This window comes from Cornus florida, unplaced genomic scaffold, assembly GCF_030987335.1.
Source record: "Cornus florida cultivar Cherokee Brave unplaced genomic scaffold, ASM3098733v1 CherokeeBrave_3.0.0_Hap2_Chr03, whole genome shotgun sequence".
NCBI classification, from domain to species: Eukaryota; Viridiplantae; Streptophyta; class Magnoliopsida; order Cornales; family Cornaceae; genus Cornus; species Cornus florida.
In genome coordinates this window covers 41,101,098-41,116,112 of record NW_026775573.1, presented here as the reverse complement: position 1 = coordinate 41,116,112, position 15,015 = coordinate 41,101,098, and the positions used below count along the sequence as shown (strand labels likewise).

Below are 15,015 nucleotides of genomic sequence, written 5' to 3'. Positions count from 1 at the left end.
ATATTGACTCCCTAACCGTCCACTTGTTCCCACATGCCGCTATCTTGAGCCGTCAGATCATGATTGTAATCCTTCGATAATCCCACCCTAATTAATTAGGGAAAGATTATGGGGGCAGGTGAAGATGCCAAAATCGGCGTGGGTCGGACGCAATCCAGATCGTTATAAACGAGTCGAACAAATGGAGTTGGGCTGAACGAAGTCTTCATCACCAGGCTTAATTACCGGGATAAAGCAATTGTGAGGCCCAGCTTAATAACGAAAGAACTAAACCCATAGCAAAGGGAAACCCAATTGTAGAGTCCAGTAGGAGGGGTAAATTAGGAAGCTACTAGAACACCTATAGCGTTCCATAAATAGGTGGAAAATAGAGGAGAAAGCGATGGGAAAATTGTTGAAATGCAGGGATATTCTGTAAAAATTTAGAGAGGAATTTCTTGTATTTTCAATAATATTTTGGTTCATAGAATTTTGAATCATTAAAATGTAAATTTGTTAATTTGATCCGCAATTGTTGTAATAGTTAGCTTGAAGTTTTAATTTTGATGGAAGATTGAGACTTCAACACAATGGTTGCATGTGATAAATGTACTTATTCATTGCCAAACGCATTTCTTGTTTGATGTTTACAAAATTCAAGGAACAAATAAATTTCACCAAACGTTGATTCTGAATTTAGCAAGAACGTCTAGAAACATAAATGAGTAGAAATAAGAATAAAAAATGAAGAACATATAAACAAAAACGTTACCAAACGACCCATAAATTTTTTTTTTTTTTTTTCATATTCTTTTTCTTGCTTTTATCTTTTATTTATTTATTTATTTTCTTATTCCTCAAATACTTTGTCTCCTCTCTAAGCTCTCTTAACAAGTTGTCTCCCTCTTCTTTCATTACAAATTATAGTTCTCTTTTTTCTCTATTCAATACTCATTACTCTCAAATTGAACCCATTTTTATTCTATTGTAGAATTTGTAAGATCCTTGGATTGGGGTTTTCTAAATCAGGTTCTATAGTTCTTTTTCTTTAATTATTTTTTAGTTTTATTAACTTTTGTTATTATAAATTTGTGTGTGTGTGTGTGTGTGTCTATATATATATATATTTCATATATTGTATATTTTAATCAAACTTAAATACAATAATCTAATTAGTAATTTTTAATTTCACAAAAGTAAGAAGGATAATTTTTCAATAAATATTATTTAATATTAATATATTATTAAAATGTCACTTTTTATTTATTGCCTAAGACCCCAAATTGTTTCGAGCCTCTTTTGATGCTTATCGTTTATTTTAATGAAAATTTCGTACTTTTATAAAAAATTTTCGCCTAAGGCCCCAAATTATTCCGAGCCGCCCTTGGTGCTTATTATTGTTCATTTTAATGAAAATTCTACACTCTTATAAAAAAAAAATTTCAACTAAGGCACCAAATTGTTTCGAGCTACCTTTGGTGCTTATCGTTTATTTTAATGAAAATTTCGCACTCTTATAAATTTTTACACATGTGAAACCTTATATATAAAGGCTTCGCATTTGAAAATTTGCCTAAACCCTTTCAAAAGTTTAAAAATTTCGGGGACGAACGTGCCGTGCTGCCTACTCATTGAAATTCTCATGCATATTCAAATTAAGAATTCGTACAATAATGTATTTTACGTAGTTTTCAACTTCTTCATTAATACATTGCACCAAATTACCAAAAAATTAATTCAAGGTCACCAATTCCTCCCAAAATAAAGCAATAGGTGCGATGACTCTGTGGGTGGGTGCGAGACACTGACAGGCTATCACACTGGCGAGTTACGGGTGCACAATCCAACATCGTCTGAGAAAGAGAAAGGTGAAGTGCTTATATGTAGGTGTGTCACTCTAATTGATATGACGCTTTTTGGGATAAAACCTAAGAGCAAAATTGTGCGGGCTCAGACCCAAAGTCGACAATATTATACAATGTGATGGAGTGAGTCGTTACAATAAGGGGGCCCCAACAAAATCACTTCTTTGAGTTTTGTCAATTTTTTCTGCATGTGGTACCTCCACTTGGGCAAAAGTTGTGCAAAACATATATACATGGATGTTGGTTCCAGTCCGAGAAGAAACACTCCGTACTAATACTGTTAAACATATGGTAGTCTTTCTCCCTCAACATTTCGTGTAGGTGGGACGTCTAATATTGAACAATGACCTTTTCAACTCACCATCTAATATCATCATCTCCAACATACATATACCTATACATATATATATATATATATATATATATATATATATATATACACCTCTTAAGATAATTATTTGCATTCTATATGACTGCAATTTTTAGATACCTCTGATTGTCCAGAAGCTCGAAAAATGTATATCTAATTTGCTCCAATATACTATAAAAATACTACTAGTAGCGACAAACAAGTTTCGTTGCTAAACCTTAGTCACAAAAGGCCACCTTTGTTGTAGCGGTTGAATTCGAATAACAGTATATAATATTAATTGCAAAACAGATGTCCTATGTGTTTGATTTCTAAGAGACTAAAACCACTCAACATTATGAAACTACGTGAACCCTGAACATGAATGGGCTAGGGCTAGGTTATTTTAAACAAGAATGGGCTTAGCCTGTAATTGTCTTGGGCCTGTATTAGCTTTAGACAATACCAGTCTTAGCTTTGTTTTGCTTTTACCTCCCTTGGGCCCGTCCATTGGGTTGGGCTACTAGCAAATTTTTTTTTTCATCGACAAGAAATTTACACGAGTCTCTCTTTGTTTCTTTAAGGGACTCGAACTCTCACGTTCCACTTTGAAAGGTAAAGGAGATACTACTGGCCTATACAACCTTAAGTGTGTGTGTGTGTGTGTGTATATATATATGTATATAAACAATTAACTTTCGGAACCAAAAAAAAAAAAAGTGTACTAATTAAACATGTCCTATGTTGCCTAGTAATTAAAATTTTCATGGATACTCAGAGTAACCATAACAATTGGTACAATGTTACGTAGCTGGCTCACCACAAATCAAGGTCATCGATTACTCCCAAAAGAATGCAAAAGGGTCCCAGCAATTTCACTTCTTTGAGTTTTGTCAATTTTTGCTAGTGGTTGCTCCACTAGGGCAAAAGTTATTTCTCATGAATACTATTCCATCTTTACTCCATTCCTTGTACTTGTAAATAATTGTAATCTTACAAGTGCTGTTTGACTCATTTTGGGGGCTTTTCTTTGACCTTTTGATGTAAATATACATGAACAAGTAAGTATATATAATTAGCTTTGCACAAAAGCTACATGTTGGCCCAACAATCATTCTTGCTAGTTTCTCTTAGAGAATATGCACAAATCATAATTCTTAGATAAGCAGGTAAAAAGGGTTGGGCTTGATTGATGTCATCTCTCTCTCTCTCTTCTTTCTCTCTCTACAAAGCTTTATTAACAAGTTGAGATTGACCCATGAGGGGGCATGTCTTGTGCAATCATAGTGACAAAAGTCCAAAGCAAAACCACAAATTTTAATATATGGGTGGGTTGCCTTTGGTTGCAATTAAGTTGCTCAAAGTGTGCATTTGCTCATATGCATGCACACTACCTCACTTTCTCTCTCATGCATGTGCTCTTGTTTGTATTTGTAGATGGTATGTATATATATTGCTGATCAGATAGATATAAGTGCTCTCAGTGCTTACTCACTAACTAAGCAATGAAATAGTAATATTTTACACACAGGCTATGTGATCAAATGGCTACGTGTGTGGATGTTAAATCCTGTACATGAATTTGATTGTGCGTGTGTGCGCTTGCATCACACATGACCCAATGCTTTCCTAGGCAGTTGGCTAGTTTTATACGAACTGTCAAATATCCAACAACTAGGAAAGCAAATAGAAGAAGGTGCCGTAAATATATTAGCCGGTTTGGGATTAGGGCAACACCAATGACATATATAAAATTTGACAATTTAAAATTATCATATCAACATTTTTTAAGAGTTATGTCAATATTTTCAAGATTTTGGACTCTTTATATTTTAACTATCGCATGTGTTATAATTGTGCGTTTGCTCTCAAAAAATAATAATATTTTAATATTTATTAAATTTTTAGTAATTTTTTTAAAGCTTTTTCCCAATGGTTATATTATAAAAACAAATTAAACAATCCAATATATATAATCATTATGGATTAAAAGAAATTTAAAACAATACAATATGATGTGAACTTCTTTTTTTTTTTTTTTTTTTTTTTTTTAATTTAGATAATAAAATATGCTATGGAAAGCTTGAGTTATAGCGTGAACGTATAGATTCTAATATCTCATTTTGTCTTTCAATAAGTCATGCTTTCCCACTATTATAGGTATCGATTCTGGATCTCTTTGCATGATTGACATCTCTTCAGCTCTTTCTTTATTTTGAAGCTCCATTTGTCTTGTTTTTTCTTTCTCCGCTAAGCATGCATCTCGTGCTATTTGGGCGGTTGTGAGAATTTGAGATTGAGATTGATAAAAGGCTATTGTTTCATCAAATTTGGTAATGAATTCATTATGTAATTGGACCAAAGATTTATCTTTATTTTGGCTCTGCTTCGCCGCTTTTCGTCCTTGTAGTCGCTATAATGGTTGATATTCTTCAACAGCGGGTGAATCACCTTCGCTTATGTGCGCCAATCCTTTAATCGAACTTGGCGTCGTTGCTGCAGTACTTGATAGAGTATATGGGTTTAAGTAACCAACAAGTTCAATATCATCAATGTGAGTTCCAATCCTCTTCTTCAACTACTATTTCTTTTTGTTTTTCACTTACTGATCCATACAATGTGAATGCCATTTATTGTTGTCATTCAAAATATTCTAACAACTGTCTAACTTAAATTGGGTGCCAGTTTGACTAGCGAATAACTATTTAGTTGCTATAATCTAAACAAAAAAAATTCTAATAATTATTAGAAGGTAAACATTTAAAATATTTATGAGTTAAATTTAATACATTAAAGAACTTACCTTGTATATACTCATTGTCTTGCTCACTGGTCGGATTCCTTTCAAACTGGACCATATATTCAAAAATTTGGTAATTCTTTGTTAGATGAAGGACTAGCGATTCAACAAAGCGTTACTATTTTGTTTAGGTGTACCACTAATATGTTGCTCAAAATTTTCATAAATCCGGATCTGGAACGTTGACTTTTGTTGGTCTGAACCAATTACTGCATTAGAGTCAATTGTCATTCATGCATAACTCTAATGTGTACACTTCGTTTGTACGCTTGTACTAATAGAAAGATTGAAAAAGAGATGAAGTCTCATCTTCAGGCATAGAGCAATTGGGAGGACGATTATAATCTGTTGCTTTCTGGAAGGTTGGAAGTTACTGGATTGTGGCACTTCAGTATCAATATATGTTAAAAATCTGCGATGGTTGATGAGATGGAAATTGTGATTCCCCTCCATAAAATTGGTCAAAGGGTTCAAAATCATCGTTTGATTGGTTGACTTGGGGGTTGTAGTTGTAATATATATAGTGATCGAGGATCCATGTAATTTAACCTCAGTATTAAGAAAATAGCTAAGATTGAGAAAATGACTTGAGGGGTTGTAGTTGCAGAGAATATAAATGGTTTGAATGTGAGGTGAATGATATGGTAAGGATTGATGTATTAATTATAGAGGAGAAAAGAAAGGCCAATAGTAGGGATTGATGTATTTATAGAGAAGAAAAGAAAGGCCAAAAAAAATTAAAAAAAAATTCTTTTGGGCCAATATATATATATAGCCTTTAAGGCATTGTTTGTGTTAGCCAAATAGTGCCTTAACGGCTATAATAACAGTATTATGCAGAAAATGTAACTAAAAAAAAGAAAAATTGAATTTGTATTCTTTTGTTTTTTTGACTTTTTAGCCCAAAAAGCCTTTTAGGCACTGTTTGCGTAACAGCTCTTCGCTTCAGTATTGTTAAGGGGGAAAAAAGGCAAAAAAATTTATTTTTGGGAGTTTTTTTTTTTTTTTTTTATATCCAAATAGGCCCTTAGAGGCATTGCTAAAATGCTTTGGGCCTGTTTTAAAAAATAATAATTTATGGAACCGAGCTCGTATGCACAGGCCCGTGATCACTCTATGGGTCACTGTTTTGGCGACCCATTTGGATTGCTAAAAAATTTGGCCAGATTTTGGCGACTCCAAAAGAGTGCTATGGGTCACCGAACAACCCCTTGGGCTTGCCTAACAATAACCATTGGAGTTGCTTTTATATGATCCCGACTAATTATAATTCCAATACTCTAGCAGATGTGTCAGTTTTATTTAAAATTTTATTTATATGTTAATTTATGATTGACTGAGACCATGTAAGTCATAAACAATGTAAAAATTTTTTGGGACCCGATCCTCTTCTGTCATTTGATGTCATACTATTGTAACATGCTACATTATATATGCAACAATGACACAATATTTATGCAATATAGTTACATTCAATATGAAAAATTCGTTCAACATATCACATTCAATACTGTTAAATTAGAAATTTGAACATATTTACATGGTTGTTTCGTTGTGAATTTAAAATAGTTGCATTAACAATTTAAAATGGTTACATTGTTGGTTTAATGTATTAGGCAACACAATTCCTAAAATTACCAGGGTAGTCGGAAGGAATAAAAATGCCTAGAGTAAAAAGAGTCCCTAATGAAACACTTATATTAGTGCACATCTTGAAATTAAAATTGAAAAAAATAGTTCAAAATTCAAATTGAAAAACACTGATTGGATACTGTAAAATAGGGGTTGAAAAAATTTCCATCCCGATGAGGGCCGCCCCATCCCATCCTGTCCCGAATATATTATAAATTTATTAAATTATCCTTATATATTATGATATATTACTAAAATAAGTTAAGTATATGTATACACACATGAGGAAACCTTAATCCTCTTGTTTCATTTCTTGAGTACTGTGAAAAAGAGAGAGCCACGATTAGAGTTTACCTTTTGGTATAGTGAAAAGCATTTCCCACAACCTCTGGTCAGATAGAGGACTTACTAAAGTATCAAGCATTGAGAAAGTTATCTTCGAATTTCACTTTGCTTCCACTGAAGAATGCACTATCATCTTAGCAGAGGGGCCCTGGTTCTTTGCCAATAAGCCACTGATCTTATCCCACTGGGAGGCTGACTTCAAAAAGGGATCACACTCCACTATTCTCATCTGGATCAAGCTCCATAGTCTTCCATTGTAGTTTTGGATAGGTCCTGGGCTCAGCTTTAATTTATCTCAAGTCACATTGGTATTTGTTTACTGATCCCATCACAAAGAGTCGACAGAAAACCAAATTTGCTAAGGTGTGTGTTGAAGTTAAAGCAACCTCTGATCTTTTATCTACTCTAATGGTTCAATTTAAATCTGGGAAAATCACAAATGTTGCTATGGATTATCTTGGTTGCCCTCAATATGCCACAACTGTAATTGTTTTGGGTACATAAGTAAATCTTATCCCTCAAAATCCCTGACCAAGAAACCATCCAAACCATTTGTTGAATGGCAAGTTGTCCCAGTTAGTAGATCACTCTTTACACTGAAGTCATCTCTCTTGTAGGCCAATCTCAATCAATCCCCACAAAAGGATGTCACATTACCACTGCAGAATGGGCAAAATGTAATAACTCATTACTTCAAGCTTAATGAGAGACTCACTGTTGATCTCAACAGCTTCCATCCATCCAAAATGGATTGTTCTATAGTGAACCCTGACCTCAATGATGCAATCCTTGATCATAGAACAACGTCTGATCCAATCACTCTCAACCGTGACACTTCCACTTACCTCCTTCCAACCACTGAAGAAGGTTTCACAAGTGACTCAGATTCTGTCTCAACAAGCAGCCTACCTGCTGTTCTTACAAAAATGAAACCCAAACACAATGGTAAGCTCAAGAAGAGGAGCTTAACTAAGAAGCTTGCTACTCCACAAAGAGGGAATTTATTCCCAGGTGGCAGGTTCTTCAACATTATCAAATGGTATCAATAGCCATTTGGAATATAAGGGGCCTCAATTTCCCCTTAAAGCAGAAGAAAGTTAAAAATCTTCTCAATGAAAAATGATAGGCATTACAGCTATCATTGAAACTAAGATTTAACTGAATAATGTTACATCAGTTCATAATACTATAGCCAGAGGTTGGAAATGTGTTCATAATTACCAATTTTCACCATTAGGTAGAATTTGGGGTTTTTTGGAAGCTCTCCTCAGTTGATTTTCAAGTCTTTAGTACTTCGAGACAGGTCATCCACTATCGTGCCACAATATTAAGCTGTAAAACTTCTTTCTACATCTCATTTGTCTATGGTGCCAATGAAGCTCTTGAAAGAGAAAATCTCTGGGCAGACATCATCAACCACTCAACCACCATTTCCTCTCACCCTTGGATTCTTGGAGAAGACTTTAATATTATTAAATCAGCTGGTGAAAACTTTGGTGACTCTAAGAAAACATCCAAGCTAATGTTGGATTTTAAATAATGTCTCCACAAATCCAGCTTGGAGGACCTCAATTACTTAGGTTTCTTCCACTCATGGTCTAATAAGAGTCCTGGTATATCCAATATTTCCAAGAAACTTGATAGGGTTTTCATCAATGATGTTTTGAATTCCTCTTTTCCATTATCCCACTGCACCTTCTTACCACAAGGTATATCTGATCATTGCCCCATGGTTATTACTCTTGGTAACCCCAAGCCTAAAAGAAAAGTTCCTTTCACGGTCTTCAATTGCTGGGCAGCAATGAAGGTTTTCTGCCATTGGTCTAATCACTATGGAACACTCAGGTCCAAGGCCACACCATGTTTCAGGTTATAACTAAGCTTAGAAACTTTAAGCATTCCCTCAGATTAGAATTTTCTAAAAACATTTGCGCCATCCAAGGTGAGATCCAAGCAGCTAAAGATGAACTATCCAATTGCCAATTAGCCTTTGACAGTGCGCCAAATGATTCCTCTCTGAGATCCCAAGAAAAACAGCTTTTATTGTATTACACCAGTCTTAGGGAAGCTGAGGAGGCCACCTACAAGAAGAAATCTAGGGTGTTGTGGCTCAAAGAAGGTGACTCAAACACTTATTTTTTCTACAAATCACTCTCCTCAAGGTATAACATGAACAAGGTATCTTCTATCATATACTCAACTGGTACACTCCTTGAAACTGAATTAGCTATCAAACAAGAAGTTGTCTCCCACTTCTATAATATTCTTGGTATGGATCCGTATCTATACCCAGGTATGATCTCACTCACTCCTTTTATACAGTCTGAGCTTCCATCACACTTTGCTACCTCACTTTGCTCTATTCCAACTGATGAGGAGATTCATCAATGTTTTTTCTCCCTCAACAGTGACAAGGCACCTGGTCCAGATGGTTTTAATACTTTATTCTTTAAGAAAGCTTAGCTTGTGATTGGGAAGGATGTTACCTTGGTAGTTAGAGAATTCTTTGTTAATGGGAAGTTACTTAGGGAAATCAACTCAACCTCCATCTCTTTAGTTCCTGAAGTGCCTAATCTATCTTCCATAAATGACTTCAGGCCTATCTCTTGTTGCTCTACTACCCTCCCTCACATTATAGGCCCTGCTCAATCTACCTTCATTCAGGGTAGAATTTATAGATGATAACATCCTAACCCAAGAGCTTTTAATTGGATACCAAAGGCAAGGTAACTCACCTAGGTGTGCTCTTAAAATTACCTTAAGAAAGCATTTGATTCTGTCTAACGGGACTTCGTCCTTGATTCCTTTCCTCCAACATTCATATCCTGGATCCAATCTTGCATAACCACTCCATCATTCACCATCTTACTTAATGGGGAGTTTAATAGATACTTCAAGAGTATCAAGGGCCTTAGGCAGGTTGACCCTCTATCCCAATTCTTGTTTGTTATTGTCATGCAAGTGTTCACTTCCATTATCAATAAGCCCACACACGCAGGACCTTTCAAATTCCATTTGAGATATAAAGAACTATCACTTACACATCTCATCTTTGTAAATGACTTGATGATTTTCTCATATGGCAACCTACCCTCAATTAAAACACTCAAGCTTGCTATTGATACTTTCTCAATGCTATCAGGTCTGTACATTAACCATACTAAAAGCAATATTTTCCTTTTAGGAGTCAGTGAGGCTGTTGAGCATAGTATCATCTCATTTCTAGGATTTAAGAAGGGGAAGCTTCCTATGAGATATTTGGGAGTTCCTCTCATTACTTCCATGTTGAGAGCTTCAAACTGTAGAACTCTGGTAAATAAGGTTACTTCTAGAATAGCTCACTGGATAAGTAGGAACCTATCCTTTGCAGGAAGATTGCAACTTATAGAGGCTATTTTGTTCTCCACTCAAATATATTGGAGTTTAAAATTCATCCTTCCAACAAGCATCATCACTGAGTTAATTAGTGTCTTTAATGCAGGCACTTCTATGGTCAGGTCCATCACTCAAAAGAACAGGTACTAAGGTGGCTTGGAGGTTCTGTTGCCTCTCTAAAAGAGCAGGTGGTTTGGGACTGCCAAACTTGCATATTTGGAATAAGGTTGCTATCATGAAACATCTCTGACATCTTTCTAAATCCAAGGATATTCTATGGGTTCAGTGGGTTAACACTTACTTTCTCAAGGGGATGAGTCTTTGGGAAGTCAAAATTGTAAGCCAGTGTTCATGGAACTAGAGGAAAATCCTCTAACTCAGACCAGCATTCAGGCCTCTTGTCAAGCTAGAAATTTGGGATGGAAAGATGTCCAATTTCTGCTTTGACAATTGGTGTAGTCTTGGCCCCCTACATTAACTCATTTTACCCCAATAGCTTGCTGAATTACCCCACAACAACACAACCAAAGTTTGTTGTTTCATCACCAATTTATCATGGTCATTTCCACCATCCATTACCACCGTCCTACCTGATCAGCTATTAGACATTAACATATTGCCATTACCATGTCCACATAAGCATGACAAACTCAGCTGGATCCTATCCCCAAATGGTGTTTTTTTAATTGCACACACCATAAAACACCTCAGCCACCATCTACCAACCTTACCATAGACTCATTTAGTATGGTCGAAACCACTCATTCCCAAACATTCCTTCACGCTATGGGAAGCTATTAAGCACAGATTGCTAACATTGGACAAGAAATGCACCTCACATATCAACTCAACCATCTATGTCCTATGTCACAAGGAGTTAGAATGCCATGACCACTTATTTCTAGATTCTTCAATACCAATGGAAATAGAAAAAGACTATTCTTTCCATGCTGACATGTCCTTAAATTTTAGCATCTCCAATGACGGAAAAAGGAAGTCCATCCCCCAATTTTTTTTACTTCATGCAGGCCTTCAATGTATAACTTTCTGAGCTTGGGTAGTTGCTGGAGTGTTGGTAAAGATCTACATTTCCTACAGCCTATAAGACTTAGGTTCACCATTTCAGAAAAGGATGGATTGCCTATCCAACTTGGGTTTCCTTACCCCCGAAGAACTCAACTTTGAGCCTTTTCAAGTTTACGTGAGGTTGTAGCGTGTCAAGCACATCCAATTCAAGGTCTTCATCTCGAGAATCATTGAACTCACTATACCATGCCAACTTTACCTCATTAAGGCACTTCTTGTTACTTAAATTTGCCTCATTTGCATCTCGAGCATTTGTTATGTTTTGTAACTTTTAATAGAAATTCTCCCCCGTAAAAGGCTCAGATTCCTTAACTCTTTCAGTCCTGCCCCATTACTTTTGCTGTCCACAACAAACTTATGGACATTTCTTCAAATGCGTAGTGGGTTTCACATACATCCACCAAACTGGGCAAGCCTTGTATTTTGGACTTTGGAGAAGAGATAATTCCAATCACAGAAGCTTGGTCTCGAGAATGGCACTTTCATCACTTGTCTACTATGTTTGGAATGAACGTAAGAGGAGGATCTTCAAGAAAAAGAACCTACCACTAAACTCTGTCCTCCATCGTACACTTGATATTGTCAGAATCAAGCTTGCTGCCCTCCTTATCTCAAATTCCATCAATGGAAAACAAATTACTGATGAATGGGAACTCCCCATTTCCCCATCCTGCTTGCCGGCGGAACCACCAGATCGTTGATTGTGGAGTTTCCCCCTTGTTTCTATCGTAATATGGAGTTGTCAGTTACATCGTTCTCCATTTTGATGCCTCTCTCTTTGTTTCAGTTGGAGCTTTAGGCAATACCTTTTTGGGCTGCAAATGTATATTTTGTTTGGGCCTTAGTGTTGGGTTGTTCCCTTTTTGGGCTGTATACTACTTTATATCTATAAAATTTGAAATTAACTTTTCAAAAAAATAAAATAAAATAATTCCCACCCCAGCGGGACCGATTTTGGGAAACCGATTATGTAAATGGGGAAAAGAATGAGAGATTTTTTGAAAAATCCTACAAATTTTGAGGCGGTTATGAAAATGAAAAAATTAAACGGAAATGTGAACGGAGAATGAGATCCCTACCCCCGTTACCATCCCTACTCCCACACAATAGGGCTATAACCTTTCCAATAAAATGCATCTAAAATGAACCCGATAATACCATCAAGTGAACACAAATTTCACACTATATAAAATGAAAAAGTGAACCCAACAATATCATCAATAACAGTGCCACACCACAAACCACCAGTTTGGCACATATTTCATTCAATCCACGATATTCTTGGCATGATTTGGGTCACATGGGCTTGACTTTATTAATTGCTTCAACTGCAATTTATTTTTTTTATTTTTATTTTTTATTTTTATTTATTTATTTATTTATTTCTTGTAATTGAAGTTTCATAATAAAACATAAATGTCCATTCAGGTGTTGTACATATCAAAGATTGTTGCTAATGACAAAAATAGTGCAATCCTATATATATGATAAATCATTGTCTTAGCCTATTTAGATCCATCTAATTTGGCGAACTAATTTCATCAAGATCATTTAACGACAAGTAAACTTCATCCAAGTACGAGAGCTCTATTCCATTGTCATCATCACCACCATCATCATCATCCAAGTTGCGCTCATATACTTGGCATATGACCCATTTTCTATAATCCTGAAAAATTGTACAAATCATATACATAAATAAATTCAATTAGATCATTTGAGAGGCTAAAGTGACTAACAGGTAGGTTTATTAAAAAATTAATAAAAAAAATAATAAATTAAAGTAGATCAAAATTGTAAAGTCAGTTATGTCTATAATACATACATTGTACTTACTATTTTTGAATTTCCTCTTCGTTTGGATGTTGATCTACTACTAGAACCAGAATCTGATAGCCTGTATTCCTGCATTATCCAATTTGTTTTGTCACCGGCTGGAGGTTCTCCAATGTAAAACATGTAGCATTTCTTCATACCAACTGTTTTTCCAGCTTTGCTAATGATTGATTCATCGTCACCCAATGGCTTCCAATAACCACTGCCTGTAATTCGGGTCCGTGTCCTCCGGCTGAAGAAGTACCATTTGTTCCCCTCAGCCATAGCTTTACCTGAATGGTTGAATAATGCACATACACATGAATTATATACGTACACACGATTGAATTATGTTGTATAGGTGTTGCAACCTTGAACTATATGTGTTGCAAGACTGTTTACATTAGTGTTGCTTGGTGTTGCGCTCTCTATTTAACGTACATTGGACCATTCGCATGGGAGATGATTCAGTTATCATTCTACATAAATTACACAAACATATACAATGGTTAATTGCATTTAACCCTCCTTTACTATCATTTTGTGGCACATAACTCCTTCAACTATGATTTTGGAAGAAAACTCGGTGAAATGATTTTATAGTCCTTGTTTGAAATATGTTTAATTCAATAACACATTTTTCCTTATTTATCCCTTTTTTAATTTTGTAATTACCACATCAATAGTGAATAGTGTGATTGGTGGGTAGGTAAGTATTGTTCGGATATGGGTTATGTGCCACAAAGTTATTGAGGGATTCGTTACCATTTAGCCTATGTAGAACAATTTTTTTTTTAACTATTTGGAGTTTGAGAACTTAAATTTTGTTTCGCTACATGTATAGTCTATATAAAGTCAACAAATTGTGTGTGCAGACATACACACATACACACACACACACACACACACAAGGGTGGTTGATGAAAAACTTTAGCTTACCTTCTAATTCCCAGGGATCGAACGGATAGAGATCAAGATCGGGGATGACACCGGGGTGGCAAGGTAAGAGAGCAGCCTTCCGATGAAGAAAATGGACCACGAGCTCTTCGTCGGTTGGACAGAATCGGAAACCGGGAGGAAGGTTGACATTGTTGTCACCCATAAAGAAGAAGAAGAGGAAGAGGAAGAAAAGAAAGGAATAATGATATATAGTAATTATTGAAGAAGGAAGGAGAGGTTGTTATTGAAGGTTTGGTTGCTGGCCGATACTTATAGCGTAAGAGAGAGAGAGAGAGAGGAGAGAGAAACAAACTGACGTGAGATTGAAGGTGTGTTTCGATACAATTTTTGATTGGAAGTTAGATATGTATATATATGTACACATATATTACACGTGCGTATCTCTGTACAGAAATATAAACGGGACGTTGTAGTGAACTCAACTGGGTGACTATATCTATATGTAACATAGCTACAAATAATGTTTGTATATATATATATATATATATATATATATATACAGCTATGATAATTTGTGTCATCACCACCACTTCATGCTTATATCATCCATTCAGTGCCATCCACGTTTGTTGGGTGTGTATGGGTTTGTTTGGGACTTTTGAGGACCACAAAATGTAGATGGCTTGGCCATTTATACTATATATTGGAGTGATTATAAAAGCCAACATTTATCACAATTAAATGCTGTGTATGTATATGTAATTCGATTTTCATTTGTATTTTTAATTTTTTTTTTCAATATATTTTGTGTTCGATCTTGTTAATTTGTTTTAGTTTCCCACTTTGAATTTTCACATTTAATGTAATCA

General features: G+C 35.4%; 1 protein-coding gene across 2 annotated transcripts; it reads right to left on the bottom strand.

Annotated features, from left to right (window-relative positions):
• Nucleotides 1-12,518: 12,518 nt before the first annotated feature.
• On the bottom strand, nt 12,519-14,508 carry LOC132298764 (NAC domain-containing protein 104-like). Of its 2 annotated transcripts, none has more exons than XM_059795131.1 (3): nt 14,186-14,508; nt 13,257-13,539; nt 12,519-13,100 (listed from the first exon to the last, which is right to left on the bottom strand). In XM_059795131.1, exons 1-3 carry the CDS (start codon nt 14,346-14,348, stop codon nt 13,019-13,021), a joined length of 528 nt encoding a protein of 175 aa, XP_059651114.1. In that variant the 5' UTR covers nt 14,349-14,508; the 3' UTR covers nt 12,519-13,018. The 2 variants fall into 2 exon arrangements, with proteins under 2 accessions (XP_059651114.1, XP_059651113.1); XM_059795130.1 differs by having other exon boundaries at nt 12,525-13,100; nt 13,268-13,539.
• Between the last annotated feature and the right edge of the window lie 507 nt (nt 14,509-15,015).

Coding starts and splice junctions, on each gene's coding strand:
- LOC132298764 (XM_059795130.1), bottom strand. CDS start 14,348: ATGGGTGACAACAATGTCAACCTTCCTCCCGGTTTCCGATTCTGTCCA. Junction 13,540..14,185: donor CGATCCCTGGGAATTAGAAG/GTAAGCTAAAGT, acceptor TCAACCATTCAG/GTAAAGCTATGGCTGAGGGG. Junction 13,101..13,267: donor GAAGAGGAAATTCAAAAATA/GTAAGTACAATG, acceptor ACAATTTTTCAG/GATTATAGAAAATGGGTCAT.